The sequence below is a fragment of the Antechinus flavipes genome, chromosome 6 (assembly GCF_016432865.1).
Source record: "Antechinus flavipes isolate AdamAnt ecotype Samford, QLD, Australia chromosome 6, AdamAnt_v2, whole genome shotgun sequence".
Classification (NCBI taxonomy): Eukaryota; Metazoa; Chordata; class Mammalia; order Dasyuromorphia; family Dasyuridae; genus Antechinus; species Antechinus flavipes.
The window spans coordinates 154994260-155015980 of record NC_067403.1 but is presented as its reverse complement, the minus strand read 5'-3'; the positions used below and the strand labels follow the sequence as shown (position 1 = coordinate 155015980).

At 34.4% G+C, this 21721-nt stretch overlaps 1 protein-coding gene across 2 annotated transcripts in view; it reads right to left on the bottom strand.

Moving 5' to 3' along the window:
* NFKB1 (nuclear factor kappa B subunit 1) overlaps positions 1 to 21721 on the bottom strand; it is a 161833-nt gene that overhangs the window by 47407 nt on the left and 92705 nt on the right. For both annotated transcript variants that reach the window (XM_051966185.1, XM_051966186.1), the window contains exon 6: positions 5007 to 5155. In XM_051966185.1, coding sequence (XP_051822145.1) covers positions 5007 to 5155 — 149 coding nt within the window. The remainder of the gene's footprint in view (positions 1 to 5006; positions 5156 to 21721) is intronic.

Genomic DNA, 21721 nt, shown 5'->3' with positions numbered 1-21721 from the left:
AAATAGCTTCAAATGATTAATTAGAGAAATTAAATTAAAATAACTCTGATGTTCCAATTTATACCTATCAGATTGGAAGAGGTTAACAAAAAAGGAAAATGATAAATATTGGAAGGCCACCCAAAATAGGCTTACTGATGTACAGTTGGTGAAATTCTGAACTGGTATAGCTATTCTGGAAAATAATATGGAACTACATTCCCTAAGTGACTAAAATGTAATATCTTTTGACCAGCAATGCCACTATTTGTTTTATGTTCAGAAATACCACTATAGGTCATTCTATAAACCACTATTAAGTCTATACTTCAAAGAAAGAAAAAAAAAAGGTCCTCTGTATACACAGATATTTACAACAACTCTTTTTGTTAGGGCAAAAAATGGAAAAAAAAAACTATGGGGATAGCCACAATTGGGGAATGCTAAATAATTTATGGCATATGAATGAATGGAATACTCCTATGTGAAAAGAAATGAGGAACTTTTGGATTTTTAAACAGCTAGGAAGCACAGATTTGGAGACAGAAAGACCTGAATTTGAATCTTGCCTCAGATACTTATTAGCTATGTGATTCTGGTTAAATCACTGAGCTTCTTAGTTTGCTCATTTGCAAAATAAGGACAGCACCTTTATCAAATGAGTTAATAGGTGTAAAGTACTCCACAAACCTTAAAATACTATATAAATGCTACTTGGCATATTGTCATAATCATTTATATTGAAAAAAATAGAGTAAGCAGAGCACTGAAAAATAATTTATACCATAGCATTACATTGAAAAATAATTTTGAAAGACTTAAAACTCTGCTTAACACAGTGATCTGTCATGATTCCTGAGACTCACTGATGATGGAGAGATGTCTCCTGACAGAAAATGATGAACTAATACACACAATTTTGAAATAAACAAACAAACAAAAATCTCCCAATAATGGCTGCTTGAAAAAAAACATAAAAAAATTTAAGGACTTATGATTTTAAAAAAGAATCTTGGCTCTCAGTATACAAAGTAAAGTGAAGAGTAGGATAGTTTGCTAGTAAGGAGGGCATTCTGATGTACAGGATATCTTACATCTAAAAAAACTCAACTGATTTTACATCAACTGAAAAACCCAGAGGACTCTACAACTTGTTGAGCTAATATACTCACAATCCAACCAAGCCTCAAACTGGACCTGTTTCTTGACAATTTCAAAAGGTCAAAGGAAAGCAACTTCTGTCTTTTTATTTCTCGTTTTCTTCTAAAAGTCCCAGGAAATAAACAACAACAAAAAAATCTCCCTCAAACTAACCTGACCACATTCACAAAGACCTAACTTGCTTTAGAAACTGAAGAGATGAAAACTAATAAAACCATTATTCCACTATTTTTGAAAATGGAAACTGTTTCTCATTCCATGAATGATATTGAGAAAGTATTATCATGGATATTGTATGGTTCCTGTTTTTAATAAGGGATTACTTATTTATTTAATCCATGTCATCCTCTTCTAAGTTTTCTGTTGCCCTGGGCCCAATCCTCCTTCTGAATCTAGAAAGAAAATCTAGAGAAAGATCTGAAGCAGACAGAATAGTATGTATGCTTCTATCACTGACAAACTAACTGAGAGTATTGGGTATCATCAAGCTCCATATTTGTTTCATGTAAAAAAATCACTTTTTTTTTTGTTAGATAAGTCAAAATTGCAAAATACTGGCCAGTATATGACACAAACACATCTATGGAAAATTTGCTCATTTTACTTTACATTATTTTCAGGATAAATAAAGAATCACAGAATTTTGGAGGTAAAAGACTTTAGAGATAATCTAGTTTTCAGGGGGTCTTAAACCTGAACACTCCATCACACATCCTGGGATACATGGATAGAGTTTAGGAAGAGAAAACATTTGAGAATTTAAAGATGAAAAATTAACATTTTTGTTTTCACTAACCTCTAATTGAATGTAGCATTTCCTTCAATTATGAATTCTTTAAAAATCTGTTATTCTCAAAAGAGTTTTATAGGCTTTGCCATACTGCCAATGGGGTTCATGATGGAAAAAAAAGGGTTGAGAAACCCTGATCTAATCTAAATCATAAGAGAAACACAACCAAATTGGGAGTTAAGTCATAGAGCAAACTCATTTTGATTATTCATTATAATACTAGTTTTTTTTTCATCATCAATATAAAACACTCCCAATGGTGAAGCTCCTTCCCTCATTGGAATGAGTTGGCAATTTATAGTTGTTTGATGAACTGAGAAGCCAGTACATGCAGAAGCTAGGGCTTTCTGATTGCAAGTCTAATTCTCTGGCATGCTGTCTTTCCAAACATTATGGCCTCCCCAAATGCTGCCAGAGAGTGTAATATCTATATCAAACAATGATCTGAAATAAGTATAATAGCAAATGCTCATTTAAGGAATTATAGGAACAAAGAATATTTTGTAAAATGAGTTTTAAAACAAGCTCTTGATGAGTTAGAAATTAATTTAGAAATGCTGGGTTTCAGTAAAAAAGCTCAACCGAATTGATTTAAGATCTACTGGGTCTGCTACAATGAATCTAAAGTTTGTTCCCATGGAGCTGGGCAAAATCAGAGAAAGGCAAAATTTGTTACATGTCTTGATGATGCAACTTAGAAACCAAGTCTGAAAACTCTGAAGTACCTCTACATACCTTTCAGATTGACTAAGATGACAGGAAAAGATAATGATAAATGTTGAAGGAGACGTAGGAAAACTGGGAGACTAATACATTGTTAGTGGACTTGTAAACTGATCCAACCATTCTGCAGAGCAATTTCGAAATATGTCCAAAGCACTTTCAAACTGTGCACATCCACTGATCTGGTAGTGTCTCTACTGGTTCTATATACCAAAGAGATCATAAAAAAGGGAAAAGGACCCACATGTGCAAAAATGTTTGTAGTAGCCCCTTTTAAAGTGGCAAGGAAATGGAAACTGAGTAGATGTCCATTGGTTGGGGAATGGCTGACTAAATTATAGTATATGAATGTAATAGAATATTATTGCTCAATAAAAAACAATAAGCAGGATGATTTCAGGAAGTTCTGGAGAGATTTACATGAACTGATGCTAAGTGAAGTGAGCAGAACCAAGAAAGCATTGTATACAGCAACAAAAACATTATGTAATAATCAACTGTGATGGACTTGGCTTTTTTTCAACAGTGAGCTGATTCAAGTCAAATCTAATAGACTTCTGATGGAGAGAGCCATCTACATCTAGAAAAAGTTCTGTGAACACTGCATGTAGCTCACAATATAATATTTTTTACCTTCGTTGTTTAATATGTTTAGAAGAATTACATGTGTTTAACCTATATTGGATTAAATGCTGTCTAGGCAAAGGAAGGAGTAGAAGAGAGGGAAAAAAATTTGAAACACAAGATTTTGCAAGGGTGAATGTTGAAAACTATCTTTCATTGTATTTTGAAAATAAAAGGTTATTTTTTAAGAAACCAAGTCTAAGGGGCTGTTTTATTTAAGATGGGAATAGGTGTCTTTAAGGCTTCTGTTGGTACTGAAATCTCTCAATAAATGGACTCTCTAAATAAATGAGTCCATTCTCCATTCCATTCCCTCACTGCAATGGGACTGTCTACTAGGAAATATGCTGCCTTTATTTAAAGCTGGAATCCTCATCCTGGGGCCTATGAATGTTTTTCTCAATAATATTTTGAAAACAGCATTTCAGTGTACTTGGTATCCTTTATAATCTACTATATTTTCTTTTATGCTTTTAAAGACATTTTTCTAAGAAGGGGATCCATAGGCTTCACCAGAAGGACCAAGGAGTCAAAGACACAAAGTTAAGAACATTAGCACTCAGAAATGCAAGTCTGGGGACTGAATCTCCAGCACACAGCATAGTGCCTGATACATACTAAGTACCCAGTAAGTCTTTACTGAACCATCCAAAGAACAAGATATGCCCACTATTCTTCTGGTGGTGAAGTGAGAATTAAATCATCATAGGGTCTTCTGGACTCCCTAAATGATGGCTTCTCTTCCCTTAAAAACTTCCTAAAAAATCTCCATGTCAGAGACACCAATTTATTGGCATATTTTAGATGTTCAGTGTCCTGGAAATTTCATAACAAGAGATTTGTTTCAAGGAAACGTCTATAGCTCCTTAAGAACAGGATGCTATGAACTTAGAGATAATAAACATATGTTAAACTGGAGGATATTTCCAATAAATAAGAGACTATAACAAACCAGCACTCATAATTAAGAATTCAACTAGTTTGACAATTCTTTGCTTTTTCAAACCTATAAGAGGTCAATTAAAACAGGAAGGGAGTTCCTGAATAGATCATGGTGACTCACCTACAATAGGTGAGAGGAAACAGGCCCAGTCTTTCAAAAGGATGTTGAAAAGAAAAGGTAAGATAAAGCAAATTTGAAATTCTATATCTTAGGCTTCAACCTTTAATGCAGTAGGACTTTTTTACATCAAAAGTCAGATTTTAGCGACTAAAAAGGAAGTAGCTCTCTCTAGCTAGGCTTTTGGCACTTAAATATTCTCATCATCAAACAAAGAAATAAATGCCAGAACACATGAAAGCAAACTCTCTCTACTAACAGCCAAACTGAAACTTGAGCTCAACTCAAGGTCTGCAATGCCATTGGAAGTTTAATTACAGTGATTTAAAACAACTTCTCTCTTTTGAATAAACATTGTAGAATAGTTGGGATTTCAGCATAAATTTTGTTTAAGCCAGGATTAGGAAGTTTCAAAAAAATTCTAATTTCATCTTTTAGATTCAAATTATCTCTATAAAACTTCTAAAATTAAAAATGTCTAAATTTTTGAACAAATAAGTAAGCCTATTTGAGTATGAATCTAATAAATGGCAAAGTAAAAAAAATGTATTGCTTCTTGTCCTTTAGTAACTACTTTCTGAGAAGTAAGAGGGTGGAGACTAATCCTAATTATTTTTCTTTTCTGAGATATTCCCCAAATGTTTGTTCCATGATGACACTGTCACTTACCCCACCACCATGTCCTTGGGTCCAGCAGTTACAGTACAGATGCCATCCTCACAGTGCTTCCCTACCAGGCTGTGAGCATGCAGGTGGACATGCTTCCCATTGGTGACCAATTGGACAATAACTTTTGCTGGCCCCACATAGTTGCAAATCTGAATGAGAAAACATTAAAAAAAAATTAACACTAGAGCAGCTAGGTAGTTAGGTGTCATAGTAGATAGAATACTAGCCCTGAAATCAGGAGAACCTGAGTTCATATTCAGCCTCAAGACACTTGACACTTAATAGCTATGTGATTCTGGGCAAGACTTAATTCCAATGGCCTTGTCCCTTTCTCCCTCCCTCTCCCCCTCCCCCGCCAATATAAAATGTTTAACACCAAAGAACAAGGACACTTTGACATGACGGAAACAAAAACACTGTCAATAGAAAGAAGTGGTTCTGGGAGGGAACTTTTTGAAATAGGTCTTGGTATAAGTATAATAATTTAACATAAAAGGTGCTGAATTTCAATGAAATATCAGCACTACCCAGCAATGACAGGTGGTTGGGACAGAAGGCCATAGATTGGTGGAAACCTAGGACCAAAAAATGAGTAGCCAAAGTGTTCTCAAAAGTCTAAACCAGGAGTCCTCAAACTTTTTAAATAGGGGGCCAGTTCACTGTCCCCCAGACTGTTGGAAGGCTGGACTATAGTAAAAACAAAAACTTTGTTTTGTGGGCCTTTAAATAAAGAAACTTCCTAGCTCTGGGTGAGGGGGATAAACATCCTCAGCTGCCGCATCTGGCCCACGGGCCATAGTTTGAGGACCCCTGGCTCTGAACCATATTATGTTCCTATCCATTTCTGAATTTAATTATTCTGTTATATACCAGTGATGTCTTTTCCTTAAAATTTTAATTTTTAAAATTACACCTTCATTTCAGAATGTGTCCTTTCCTGTCCCCTACTTACAGAGAATCATTTCTTGCAACAAAAAATTGAAACAGGAAATAAAAAAGCAACAAAATTAACCAATAAATTAATTATGGATAACAATACAATATTGTACATGCTTAATTTCCTTTCTTTGCAAGAAGGAAGGGAGGTATTTTTTTCCTTATTTTTTTTTTGGGGGGGAGAAGCTTACCAACAATTTTTTTTTTATACAAGTCCCTATTGTAATATAACATGATAATTATGTTAACCTATAATCTGGCCATAATCCCCCTATCAACAAATTACTTTGAACCAGCATTTGCTTTTTTGTTAACTCATAATATAATATCCATTTCTTCTCATCTCTAGATGGAAGATTATTATTTTTCCATTTTGCTAATAAGGAGGGATTATATAAGCCTAGAAGACCAGTCTGATGGCACATTAAGTCAACATCCAACGAAGTTGGTGAAATCGTGATTTATGCTGGAGTAGACTAAAAAAGACTAAATACCCCAACACTATTAGAATAAATATTACCAGCAGAGACTCTCCAAAATGTCTGAGCTTTAGTTAATGATTTAACTTCTTTCCGATGTTCCCTTTTACCTAATGTCCTAACAAGCTGCAGAAAGGATTGGCTTTTCCCTCACTTCTTCTCTGCTACCCAAACTGGGGAGCCTGAGAAACAGGATAATAGCAGAGAGCAAAATGAATGGATGTTCGCCTAGACAATTTTCCCTCCTCCCCTTCTTCTCCTACACTATCACGGCTTGAAGGGGTACAGCTCCCACACCACAAATCTTTTTGCCACACTCTTTGAAATAAATCTCTCTTCCAATGCTATCACTTAACAAATCTAAACTATCAAAGCCTTATCCATTAGACTGCTGTTTTTAAAGCACTATCACATTATATACCTGCCATGACAATTATGTGTGTCCCTGTCTTATTTCCCTTACTAGGCTAAGATTCTTTGTGGTTGGGGACCATGTCTTGTTCAGCTTTGTACTGAAATGATTCTGTTACAAAATTTTTTTTCTACTTTCTAAATGTAAAAAAACCTTTATTAGTAGGCACAGGATCACAGATCTAGGTCTGGGAGTCACTCCGAAACCATCTAGTCTAACTTTCTCAAAACTGAGGCCCGGGGAGATTAAGTGTCTTGCCCCAGGTCATCTATATAATAAGCACCCAAGACAGTATTTGAAATCACAGAGCTTTTTTTTTTTTTTTTTTTTTTTAACTGTGCAGGGTACCTCCCTTAGCCCCTGTTCAAGGAGTTTATACTTATGGGGGATAAGTAGGACAAAAATATTTAAAAACAAAGTAATTTGAGGCAGCAGAAAACACTAATAATGGGGAGGGGGAAGAGAGGGGTTGGGAGAGGAGACCAGAAAAGGATTTATAGTGATACAAACTGAAACTTGAATGAATTTGGAGAGGTACAATTCCAAGCATATAGTAAACTCTCAATAAATATTTGCTGACTTAAACTGTTGACATCCCAGAGGAAGAGTCATCCTTCTAGCCAAGATGGCAACTTAAGTTCATAAATCTATTTCCTATTTAGAAACACCCCCCCAAAACTTTTATACAAGGTCTTTTACAACCCTGAATAGGGTTAGTTCATAAATCAAAGAAAAATATAATCTTTCCAAATAGATGTCCTTTATTTTTACTATGTGTTAACATCTTACACAAATTCAGAGATGTCTCCATTTACCTTTTCTTTCAGGATATATGTATATTAAAAAGAGTCTTCTCTTAACCTACAGAGTACAGTTGTCATTGTTTACTTAGTGGCTTGGATTGCTTGTATTCATTATTAATTCAAGATGAGCCAGTTATGTTAAGGATGAACCTTTGTAAGGTTCTGCTAAAGGCCTCAATTCTAAAACATATAAAGACACTGACTCAAATTTATAAGAATTCAAGCCATGCTCCAATTGATAAATGGTCAAAGGATATGAACAATCAATTTTCAGATGAAAAAATTAAAACCATTTCTAGTTATATGAAAAGGTACTTCAAATAACTATTGATCAGAGAAATGCAAGTTAAGACAATTCTGAGGTACCACTCCACGCCTCTCAGATTGGCTAAAATGACAGGAAAAGATAATGACAAATGTTGGAGGAGATATGGGAAAACTGGGACACTAATACATTGTTGGTAGAGTTGAGAATTGATCCAACCATTCTGGAGAGCAATTTGGAACCATGACCAAAAGGCTACCAAATTATGCATATCCTTTGATCTACCAGTGTTTCTACTGGGCTTATATCCCAAAGAGATCTTAAAGGAGGAAAGGGACCCTCATGTGCAAAAATATTTGTCATAACCCTTTTTGTAATAGCAAGAAACTGGAAACTGAGTGGATGCCCATCAATTGGAGAATGGTTGAATAAGTTATGGTATATGAATGTTATAGAATATTATTGTTCTATAACAAATAATCAGTATGATGATTTCAGAGAGGTCTGGAGAGACTTATATGAACTGAGGCTAAGCAAAATAAGCAGTCCCAAGAGATCATTATACATGGCAACAGCAAGATTATTTGATGAACAATTCTGATGCACATGGCTCTCGTCAACAATGAGATTATTCAGGCCAGTTCCAAGGGTGAATGGATGAAGAGAGCCATCTACACCCAGAGAGAGAACTATGGGAACAGAGTATGGATCACAATATAGCATTTTTACTTTTTGTTGTTTAATTGCATTTTGTTTTATTTCTCATTTTTTTCTTTTTGATCTGATTTTTCTTGTGCAGCAATATAATTGTATAAATACGTTTAAATATATCAGACTTAACATCTATTTTCAACATGTTTAACATATATTGGATTACTTGCAATCTAGGAAAGGAGGTAAGGGGAAGAAGGGGGGAAACTGGAACACAAGGTTTTGTAAGGGTTAATGTTGAAAAATTATCCACACATATATTTTGAAAATTAAAAGGCTGTAATAAAAAAAAGAATGAACCTTATATTATTATTATAAGAAAAAATGAAAATCACACCTTCCCTATTTTTCTATTGGCCAATTGTATTTACCTATAATTGAAAATGAGAGAGTTGGACAAGGAAAATGGTCAGAAAGATTTATAGGAAAAGTTTATAGGCAGGGTTGAGGTGGAATCATAACAAAAGTGAACTCTTCTTATATTTTTGAAGGCAAAGACATCATGATGCTCCAGGGAAATTGAGAACAGAACCCAAAGCAAGAATTCTACCTGTCATATTATCAGTCAAGAAAGCAGACCAGTTATTGGGTATTGAGAAGCTTCTGGAATTTTGCACAATGGACTTAGAACCTGTTAACCATGGAGATCCTTTTGCATTTTAAGCAATGTTTGTGCTTACTTTTCTCACACTCAGAATTATCTGAAGACTTGGCAGTAAGTAGCCCTAGTACAGAAACCATGTTTATTTTATTTTTCTTAAATATGTGTGTGTGTGTGTGTGTGTGTGTGTGTGTGTGTGTGTGTGTGTGTATGTATTTATTTATTTATTATTATAGCTTTTTATTTACAAGATATATGCATGGGTAATTTTTCAGCATTGACCCTTGCAAAACTTTCTGTTTCAACTTTTCCCCTCCTTCTTCCCACCCCCTCCCCTAGATGGCAGGTAGACTAATACATGTTAAATATGCTAAAATATATGTTAAATACAATATATGTATACATATCTTTACAATTATTTTACTGCACAAGAAAAAATAGATTTAGAAATAAGATAAAAACAACCTGAGAAGGAAACAAAAATGCAAGCAGATAAAACAGAAGGAGTGGAAATGCTGTGTAGTGGTTCACACTCATTTCCCAGAGTTCTTTTGCTGGGTGTAGCTAGTTCAATTCATTACTGCTCCATTGGAACTGATTTGGTTCATTTCATTGTTGAAGACGGCCACGTCCATCAGAATTGATCATCATATAGTATTGTTGTTGAAGTATATAATGATCTCCTGGTCCTGCTCATTTCACTCAGCATCAGTTCATGTAAGTCTCCCCAGACCTTTCTGAAATCTTTCTGCTGGTCATTTCTTACAGAATAATAATATTCCATAACATTCATATACCACAATTTATTCAGCCATTCTCCAATGGATGGGCATCCATTCAATTTCCAGTTTCTAGCCACTACAAAAAGGGCTGCCACAAAAAATTTTTGCACATGTGGGTCCCTTTTCCTTCTTTAAGATCTCTCTGGGATATAAAGCTAGGAGTAACACTGCTGGATCAAAGGTATGCACAGAGAAACTATGTTTATTGTGAAAACATGCAGAAGCTAAAGTATTTTACCATACTTTCTGGCAATTTCATTCAAGGAACCATTCAGTATATCAGTAAATCATTACTATATTTATCCACCACTAAAGGGTTAAGCAAAATCCTTTCCGAGATAGTAAAAATAAAGCCAATTTGATATCACAGGAATGTGGAATTTTAGAAATGGAAGAGGTTTTAAATTATCTAGATCAACTGCTCATTTTACAGATGAAGAAACTGAGGCACAGAAAAGTGTTATGATCTGCCCAAAACTGCAAATTTCTTGACTCCCAGCTTAATCCTCTTTCATATTTCCATTAAAGCAGGCTTGGAGGAATAAATAATAATAAAACAAATACTAATTTCGTGTCATTTAAAAACTGTGTCATTTTGTTATTTAAAAATTTTTCTTTTTGTGGCAAGGCAGAAAATATACTTAGATATTTGATTGATGAGATTTCTTTCTCTCTTTTTAAAAAAACTTCTCTGTAACTTTCCACTATCTCCAATGTATGCCTCATTCTGCACCTTAATCTACCACATCTTAGTGGTGAGGATTCAAGCTTCAACAACAGCCTTCAGAAGTAATGAATGGTCACAGCGCTGAGTAGATCTCCTTCTGTCTTTGTCTCTCTTTATCTCTTTCTCTCTATTTATGTGTCTGTCTCTCACTGTCTTTCTGTCTCTGCCTCTCCTTTTTTGTAAGTTAATTAATGTTTTTCTTTTTTGAACATCATTTTGACCTCCCATTAGTACCATCCACAAACCAAATACATAGAGCTTTTCCTATATGATAAAAAAAAAAATACAAAGGAGCAAAACAAAATACTGGCTTCTTCTGACAACCATGACCCTCTTTTCCTAACTCTCTGACAACAATGATGAGACACACTTCACCAAGAATATTTTGAACTCATGATTAGTAACTGCGCTCATCAGTTACGAAGCTTTAAAAGATCCTTTTACTTTATATTATTGTATTCATGGTATGAATTATTTCCCTCATCTTGTTTATATATTGATCTACATGAGTTTATACAATCTTCTTGTGCTTTTTTGAATTCTTCACATTTATCATTTCTTGTAGCACAATAATATTTCACTAAATTCATATACCACCATTTGTTTGGTTATTTCACAAATGATGAGCACTTACTTTTGTACCAGTTCAGCACCACTATAAGAGGGACTTCAACAAATATTTCTGTATATCTGAGACCCGTCTTTTGTCTTTGATATCCTAGGGTAGATGCTAAATTATGAAGTCTTTCAATACTTTCCTCCTTTACATGATTGTGGTCATTGCATACATTGGTATCCTGGGCATATCTGTGGGTAATTCCTCCACCAATCCAGATTACACCTTTCTGGGTGTGCCAGGCAGTACAGAGGACTGGACTTGGGAATCAGGAAGACCTGAATTCAAATCCAGCTTCATCTCCTTACTAAAACTGGGTGACTCTGAACTTAACCTCAATCTGCCTCATTTTCCACATCTGCAAAAGGGGGGTAATATAACAGTTGTCATTGTCATTTAGTTGTTTTTTAATTATGCTCAATTATTTATGATCCCATTTAGGGTTTTCTTGACAAAAAGATTGGAGTGGTTTGTCATTTACTTCTCAAACCCATTTTACAAATGAAGAAACAGTTGATTAAGTAATTTTTCCAGAAACACACAGTTTATAAGTTCTGTGGATGAATTTGAACTGAGGTATTCTTTATCTAAGTGCTGTAATCTTATCCAATGAGACCTAGCATTATTGTGAAGATGAAACAAAATAATATTTATAATGTGCTCTTAGTTACATAAATTCTAAGCACTGTTATTTTAAAATTTTGATTCAAGTTCCTTAACCTCTGCCTACCTCATTTACCTCATCACCTCCCTCAACTTATGAAGACCAAGCAAGATAATATTTGGAAAGTTTTTACAAACCTTAAAATGTAATAGAAATTCTAGTTATTGTTATTTTAAAATGATGATAACAATAAAGGTGAAGATGATGATGAGAGTGTGACCCTCGGCAAATCATGAACTCCTCCCTGCCTCATTTTCATCATCTACAAAATGGATATAATAATAGCATCTACTTCTCAGAATTGTTATTAAGTATAAAATGAGATGATAAACATAAACACTTTGAAACCCTTAAAGCACTATATAACTGCTAGCTAAGTTCATGATTCAGTAGCTGTTTTTCAGATTTGCATGGAACTGTCAATTGATTGCTGTTTGATTAGTTTTGCTAAATTTCTTTTCCCTCCTTCTTCTTTATCTTTTAAATTCTTCATTAGAAGAATTCTAATGAATTCTTAATTCTCTGAAAAGGGGAAAAATATATTTGAAAATGAACACAGTAAAAAAAAAAACCTGATAGACATCAATATTTTTAAAAAGCAAGTCAAATTGTGGAAGAAATCCCTCCAAAAATATGTATCTTTTAGCAAATGTTATCACCCTGAAGCCAGCTTGCTTCAGAACTTAGCTAGGCCAGTCCACAGATAATAGACACACTAGGAGCATACTTGAAACCTCTCCAGCTTGGCAGGACTTGCCAGAGCTTGCGTTGCATTGGCCCAGCCTTCCTTAACCCTGGATCACCCTGGAAACATGATGGAGGCCTTAGAACACTCACATACTGTATAAATTCTGAAATACAATGTTAAAAAGAGTGATTTAATAGTGACAATACTGGTGACAAGCTTCAGTCAAGCAAAACCTCCTGGGCTTCCATCTTAAATTAGGTGATAGCAATTGCATGCTGTCTTACTTTTTCTATCATGTCAAGATTCAAGACTGTTAAGAATGAGGAACTTGAAGGTCTCTCTGAGGTAAAGAACCTGAAAAATCTGCCTGTAACTAATGTATTTCATGATATATTTGAAAGAATAGCAAGGCATCATCTAGTCCTTACAGAAACCACATTGCATCTCTACAGAGAGCTGGCTGGCTAGAAGTGGACTTTCCCAAACACCACCTAAAAGCAGAAGCTGAAATGTGATGATTTCCCTCCTTCCCTCCTCTTCCCCCTTCCCCTTTCTCCCCCTTTCCCTTTTCCTTTCCTTTTCCCTCTCCTTCTCCCCCCCTTTCCCTTTTCCTTTCCCTCTCCCTCTCCCTCTTCCCCCGTTTCCTATGCTTGTATAAAACCAATACTGTTACTTTTTGTTATAACACAACTTAATAACAATATTAAGGATATTACAATCATTTCATAAAAGATGGGCAGCATCATGTAGGAACCTGGAAGAGGGAGGGTCAGGACCTTTCTCAGACACCTGAGATGTGAACCTGGGCTGGTTACTTCACATTGTTGTGCCACAGTTCTCTTTTATTGTCCTGCCTCAGTTTCCCTACTTGTCCTGCCTCAGTTTCTAATTGTTCTGCTCAATCCTGCAAAACCACCTCTCCCTTCCAATCATGATGATCCAGATAGGAGAAAGACCTTCTATTTTAGACATCATGACCCCAGCCCTTCCCTACTTATCAGAATGCCTCTCCCCATCCCAGAAAGTCCAGTGCCTCCCCCCTGCCCTGTCAGAACCAGATTGTCAGTCCTGTTTCCAGCTCTCAGCACTCTGACTCCACCCCTGCCTCAGTCTACCCCTGTATCTGAGCCACATGTATATATGTCATTGAGAACTCACATTGTTTGCTGGATTCTTGGAGATGATAGTCTCATTCAGCCCTGGGACCAAACCATGGATCCATTTGGTCCCTGTAAATCTCTCCTTTCTAAATAAATTATTAAAAACTCTCTAATCTCTATCTTACTTCAGTTTCCCTGGCATTACAACATTCCAGTGTTACAGGGACCTCTAGAAGAATGTAATTTATAATTGGAGTATTGACTTATGTTGGAAGAAAGTGTTTTCTCACCTGGAACTTCACAGGTTCAGTCATATATAATAAAAGATGCTGTGAAAAAGATACATGAATGCAACAGAAGATGGACTGCTGGTCAAGTCTTATGAACTAGACATAGACAGCTGATTTGCTGATTACCAAAAGATCCATTGAGGGCCCTAGCATCCTGAGGGGAGCATTTACAGGACAAGAGACATAGAAGATTCATAGTTTATATTATATATATATATATATATATATATATATATATATATATGTAATATTATACACACATACATACAATTTAACATAGCTGTTAAATTATTACATAAGTAATAATTTATAATATGGGGAGAATAAAATTCTACATCAATGAAATTGAAGCATAAAGATTTTATTAATCCTATCATAATAGGATCACAGATATTTGAGTTGGGACTTTAGTCACCCATACAGCTTATGGAAGAAAGTGCAGGGCTTAAAATCAGGAGTTCAAATTTGGCCTCAGATAATTACTAGATATGTGACTTTGGGCAATTCATTTAATCTGTCTGCCTCAGTTTCCTAAATTATAAAATGCAATAACAATAACATCTCCCAGAGTTATTGAGGATCAAATGAGATACTTATAAAGAACTTCTCACTCATGCTTAGTATATAAAAGGGACTTAATAAATGGTTATTTCTTTCCTTCCTTAGTCCAACCCATTTTAGAGAAGAAAGAGGCCTAGAGAAAGAAAATGATCTGAGTTGTTGAGGTTTTAGCTCTCTTTCTATGGCGATTCACCATAAGAGATAGTGTCTGCAGCTGGTAATCAATCACCTTCTTCTGCCAACTTCACATAGCACTTTATTTTGGTAGATCTTATTCTACTAAACATAATCTATATCAGGGTAGAGACTGTGTCTTATTTATGCTTTATTATTATCTCTTTCTACTGTTTAGCACTGGGCAGGTAGGGACTGCAGTGGGATAGAGCACTGGGCTTAAAATCAGGAAGACTCATTTTTTTGAGTACTATCTGGCCTCAGACATTTACTAGTGGTGTAACCCTGAACAAATCACTTAACCCAGTTTACCTCAGTTTCCTCATCTGTAAAATGAGCTGGATAAGGAAATGGCAGACTATGTCACTATCTCTGCCAAGAAAACTCCAGATAGAGACACAAAGAATTGGACATGTCTGAAAATGACTGACCTGGGACCATTTGCATTTACACACACACACAGAGACACATAGTATAACTATGTATTTATATAGTATATAATACAGTGCATAGTATAGCTATAATACATAATTATATATCATATATGAATATATAATATGTAACATAGAGCATAGAGTATCACTACAATATCCTACAGTGTTATATATAATATTATATATGAAATGGGGATACAGTAGAACCTCTCTCAATAAATATGGGAGTAAAGCAAGAATGACCAATCTTCTTATGGAAATTCTAGAAACAGGAATAAAACAGACACAGAAATTAAATATAGATAAAGAGAAGATAAAGCTATCCCCTTTTGCTGATGGTATGCTGTATTTGGAAGATTCTGGGGAACTGGCACAGATTCTAAATGAGACAATTCTTCAATAAAGTTGTAGGGCACAAAATAAATCCCCCCCCAAAATCAATAGCATATTTATATGTTAAAAAAAAACCCTTAAGAAGTCATAATAAAAAGGGAAATATCATTTAAAATAACTACAAAATGTATAATGTGTGTTTATATATAACATGTATATATGTATACAAGCATACACACACAAGCATTTGCAAACACACATGGATTGTTTATCCTGATGAATGTCATATCCTGGCCAATTAACATTCTTTGTGTATTTGGGTTTTTTCTTGTTGGCTATTAGATGGTACTCTTCTAGGTGCCTGTGAGTCTCTTTTAGACTGTCACTCACAAACTAGAGCACCTTATTTACTTCATTCACCATCTATAAAGAAATCATCTTCTACTTGGAAGTCAATACTAGCTATTCTTTATGACATTCACAAAAAACTGTGGTAAAAATACACCCCTTGCTTGGTACTGACCAAAAAAAAAAAAAAAAAAATGGAGTGACTCCATTTTTCAAGGAGCCTCTTATATAAAGGAGACATTTCTTTTAGAAGAGAATCTTTAATGATGCATTTGCTCTATCAGACTTGGTCAAACCATCTCAAGTTTATTAAAACGAGGGCTTCTGCTGAATTATGGCTAAGCTACTTAAATTGATTATGAAGGGGGAGATGGGCAAAAGGGATTTCACAATTTTCTCATTTAGTGAATCATCATTTTGGTTCAGTAAAACCAACTAGGGCATAGGAATTCAGAGTTCTATATAAGATACAATAACTAGAATAGCCCTTTTGGATATGTTTTTAATTCTAGGGATAGAGATAGAATCTGTAATTTTATTGATATAGGGATCTTACCTCTACCAATGCAGATGAGCTCTTGTTCTGAAAAGTTTTATGCAGGGTTTTCTGAGGACTCAAAAGAGAAATGATTTGCCTAAGATCAAAGAGCCAGAATATGTCATTGACTGGCTAGATTAGAATCCGGGTCTTACTGGCTCAAAAGCTGGTGCTAGATCATGTGTTGTATAATGGAATCTGAGGCATGGAAGCCTTAAATAAGTCTTTAATTCTCATGTAGACTTTCCATAATTTAACTCTATCTATGATTTTGTAGGTTTTTTTTTTTTTTTTTAATCTCTTGCCGCTCTTCTACTCCAGCCAGGCTGCTTCCAGCATTATCTTCAAACATTCTACACATCCTCACTCTCAAACATTTCCTCATGCAATCCTCATTCTATGGAATGTCATCTTTCCTTTGCTGATATGAAGGTTCATTCCATGAAAAGTCTCTTAAAACAAGTCAGTTAAGTAAAAGTAATAATTCTTGCCCCATGTGAAAGTACATCTATAGAACTTTTCAAACTTGTAGTTAATTTCTTTTTTATTTTTTCCCCTTCCTCCTCACCACCAACCCACTGGAAAAAAAAGAAAAGGACTTGTTCCTTGTAACAAATATGGATGTTCCTTCCTTGGCAAGTTCAAAAATTATATATACACATGTACGTGTGTGTGTGTGTGTGTGTGTGTGTGTGTGTGTATCTCATTCTATACTATGAATCTATTGTCTGTCTTCATTATCAATCCTCTGGAATTGAGGATAGTCCTTGTGGCAGAGTTCTTGTAGCTTAACAGGTTTTTTTTTTTGGGGGGGGAGGGGGTTGTTTTGTTTTGTTTTTTGCTGAGGCAATTGGGGTTAAGTGATTTGCCCAGGGTCATACAGCTAGGAAGTGTTAAGTGTCTGAGGTCACATTTGAACTCAGGTCCTCCTGACTGCAGGGCTGGTACTCTATTCACGTTGCCACCTAGCTGCCCCAACAGTTTTGTTTTTAATGTATGCACTTTTTTCCCCACATCTGCTTGCTTCATTTTCCATCAGTTTGTTTTTATCATATTGATGTTAAAATATATTGTTCTTCTGGTTCTGCTCCCTTAACTTTATATAATTTCATTTAAGTCTTTCCATGTTTCTTTGAAATGATCTATTTACTCATTTCTTACAGCAATACTCCTCCATCACATTCACATAAAACTACTTCTTTAGCCACTCTCTCAACAGATGGGCATCCCTTTAGTTTCCAGCTTTTTGCAACCACAAAAAGAGTTGCTAGAAACATTTTTGTACATATAGCTCTTTTTCCCTATTTCTTTGATCTCTTTTAGGTATAGGCTTAGCAGTGGGTTAAAAGGCATGCATTATTTAGTGATTTTTTTCTATCATTTCCAGAATGGTTGTATCCATTTGCAGGTTCAATAAAAGCGAATTATTGTTTTTCCACCATCCCCAAGATTCTTCAACATTTATTCTTTTATTTTGGCCATCTTTGCCATAATATACTGACCACCACAACATACATGATCTGTCATGATGACTTAAAAAACCCACAAAAAAAATTTGTAATGTTTTTAAAATATTGAACAAGGAACTAATTTGGTAAATAAAGACAATTTATTTCTCTAGTGAATTTGCTGTTTTATTATTGTAATTTGTTTCATGGTTGTACACCTTTCCATTGTTATATTTTTGTTTTTGGCAGTGCTGAATACATGATATAAAGTCAGCAAGACTTTATTATTGTTATTATTAATGATTATTTCCATTTATAGCACATAATTGGATGGGTAGGCCATTGAGTTAATAGTAGTACTTATATCTTATCTAAGTTCTATTGAAGGACAGTGAGCCAGGTGAAGAGTTCAACAGAAGGAGTAGATTGAGTTAGATTTAATTTTGGAAACTGTATAGCTTTTTTAATGGTTCCACATTACTCTTTAATATTTAAAAAAATAGCAAAAATAATTATTTTTAAAGTAATACTCTCTTGGTAAAAGTACATGACAATGAATGCTGGAATACCAGGATTCCAGAAGAATCAAAACTGAAGACAATTAGCAATGGAAAAACTTAAAGTAGGTTTAAATAGTTTGGAACAACTTTTCAATGAGGATTGGTATACAAGGTATACTTCAACATGACCCATCACACTAGAAAAATAGGCAGGCTAGGCATGAAGGAGATTAAGGACAAAAACTCAGTGTTGAACTGGTATCTATTACCAAATTAAAATTAAAAATTAAAAGAACAAAAAGGAGGCCTCCAACTAGTACACTGGGTAAATCCTTTATAGAGAATTTATGGAAAGATGTGAACAGGAATCACATAAAAGGTTTGCAATCTGTCCCAGTGGAGCTATCATAGATTAATGAAATTATGCATCTCTGAGAGGTATCTCTGTTTAGAAAGAAAACTATGTTACTCCCCAATTATTACATAAAAAGAAACTCCTAGATGAAATAATCATAACATGGTCTATTATTATTCAGTCTTGGAAACCAGACTGCTAACTAGCACAGTTTATAAGACAGCATGGTTTTTGTACATATTAGGCACTGAACAAATGTCTAATGAATTAAATTGAATATATAAACTCCTTGAGGGCAGCTTTGCATCACCTAAGCATAGTACAATGCTTTGTCTCAAGGATTGTGATTACTTTTTGCATCTGAATGTCCAAGCACTTAATAAATCTTTTCTCCCTTCCTCTACTTATTCACCTAAAGAGAAAAAAAAATCCTTAATTTAGGAAGGTCAAAACTACCCATTACATTCTGGGCCATTATTAATAATTCTGATTTTCATTCTACCACTGGACTTTGATGAATCTGGAAGAGAGAGCAAAGTTGATGATTTTGTGTCTCGCAAATCCAATTTATAAGTAAATCAAAATATCACCCCATTGATAATCTCTAAGAACAAAGAATGAACAAGAACACATCAATAACATCAATGTCATTCATTCAAAAAAATTATTTTTCCAATAGATCATAAGCTCAAAGAAGGCAAGGATTTTGTTATTTCTTACGTACCCCAATACCTAGAAAGGTGCCTAATTTACACATGAATATTTAATAAATGCTTTTGTTTGATATCTTCCTATTCTAGCATTGCAGAATCACAAAATGATATACTTAGGGGTGATCTCTTATCAATTAAATACAATCAAGTTTTTATAAGAGTGTTTCCATTTGTTTAATATTCATTGAACAACCACAAAGCACACCAGAATGGAATAACTGATACTTCCCTGATCTAAATTAGCTTTTATTCTATGGTGTACCAATAAATTCAAATGCCATCCTTTGTACACACAGATGGTACTATTGATCCATTGCTGACAAAGTTCTACCAGTTACTATCATTGATATGTGCTGATCTACCTGCACATTCATTGGTATCCCTTTTTACTAAAAAAAATTTCCTCCCCAACACTTAACAGTATTTTGTTTTTTTTTTTTTATAATTACATGTAAAGACAGTTTTCAACATTCACTTTTCTAAAATTTTGAGTTCCAAATTTTTTTTCTCCTTCTCTACCTTCTTCTCCTTCTCTCTCCCCAAGATAGCAAACAATGTGATATAAATTATATAAATCAATAACATTAAACATATTTAAATTTTTAAGTCTTTCAAAATATTTATTTTAAAAAATTGTTATTATATAAATTATTTCTGCTCACTTCATTCTGCATCACTTCACATAGGTTTTGCCAGGTTTCTCTGAAAATATTCCCTTTGTCAATTTTATAGTGTAGTCATATTTCACTACATTTATATGCAATATAATTTGTTTAACCATTCTCCAATTGATGGACATCCCCTTAATTTCCAGTTCTTTGTTGCTACTAACAGAATTCAATGCAATTTATTTTGGTCTATTATGACTTCTGAATGCAATAGCTTTTAGGAAACAACTTCTTTTCAGGAATGGTCTTTGTATTCTGGAACATATTGTAAGTCTAAAGATCATCAATATAAATATAAAGATCATCAATATATTTCCCAATATAAACAAAGGGAAATAAAAGGAAAACTGGGTATCTGTCCTAAGTCGTCATTTTAGGTCTTCACAAATGGTCATCACAAAGAGCTGAATGTTGCAAGTTTTATGGTCTTTGGTCCTTAAGGGCTGGCCATTAAATAGGGTGGATAATACTATGTTTTGTATTGGACCCACAACAAATATCTAAAAATGGGAATTCAAAGCACCTATAAATTAAATAGGGTGGATAATACTATGTTTTGTATTGGACCCACAACAAATATCTAAAAATGGGAATTCAAAGCACCTATAATCCAAAAGTCTCACTGCCCTTTCTATTTCCCCCAAAACAAGGACAGATCTATGATGACTAATTCAACTGGAATTGCCTTGTAGAAGGTCACCAGTGATCTAATTTCAAATCTAAATTTTTCATCCATCCCACCTTTGACCTTTTTCCAACACCTGACATAAATGACTTCTTCCTCTTTCTTATTGCAGTCATTTGGCTCATATGATATGGATTTCTCCTTTTTCCTTTCCTTCCCCTCCTGCCATTCTTATTTCATCTTGTTCAATGTTTCCTCCTGCCTTCTCCTATTCTCTATTCATGCTTTCTAAAGTAAATTTTATTCTTAATTCATGAAATAAAACAAGCATTTCATAACACTATAATAAAAAAAGGATGTCACATGAAACTGCATGTTATGCCTGTACAACTTGATATTTCTTTTAAATACATAAAACATATATTTTTTCCTTTTTTTCTTCCTTTTTTCTTTCTCTACCCCTTTTCCCCCTGAGAATATCTACCATTAAACATAAATTTTTATATGTGTAAAATCATTCTAGAGCTATTTCAATTTCTCAGTTTTTCTCTGTATGAAGTGTCTTCCTTTATGTCCTTTGTAGTTAATTTGGATATTTATAAGAGTCAAAATGACAAAGTTGTTCTTAAAACAAAATTGCTATTACTGCATAAAATGATTTCTTGGTTCTGTTCATTTTGTTCTTCATTCTTGGTTGGGAGATGTGTATATGTGTGTATTCACACATGTATGTACACATACATGGTACATGTGCACATATAGAGGAATATTAATCTAAGAACACATGAGCAAAATTGTAATACCAGAGAAACTGAGGCAAGATAGAGATTAGAGAGTATTTAATATTTTATTTGAAAGGGAGAGATTTACTGGGATCAAATCGATCCATGGTTTGGTCCCAGGATTGAGTGAGACTATTGTCTCCAGGAATCCAGCAACAATGT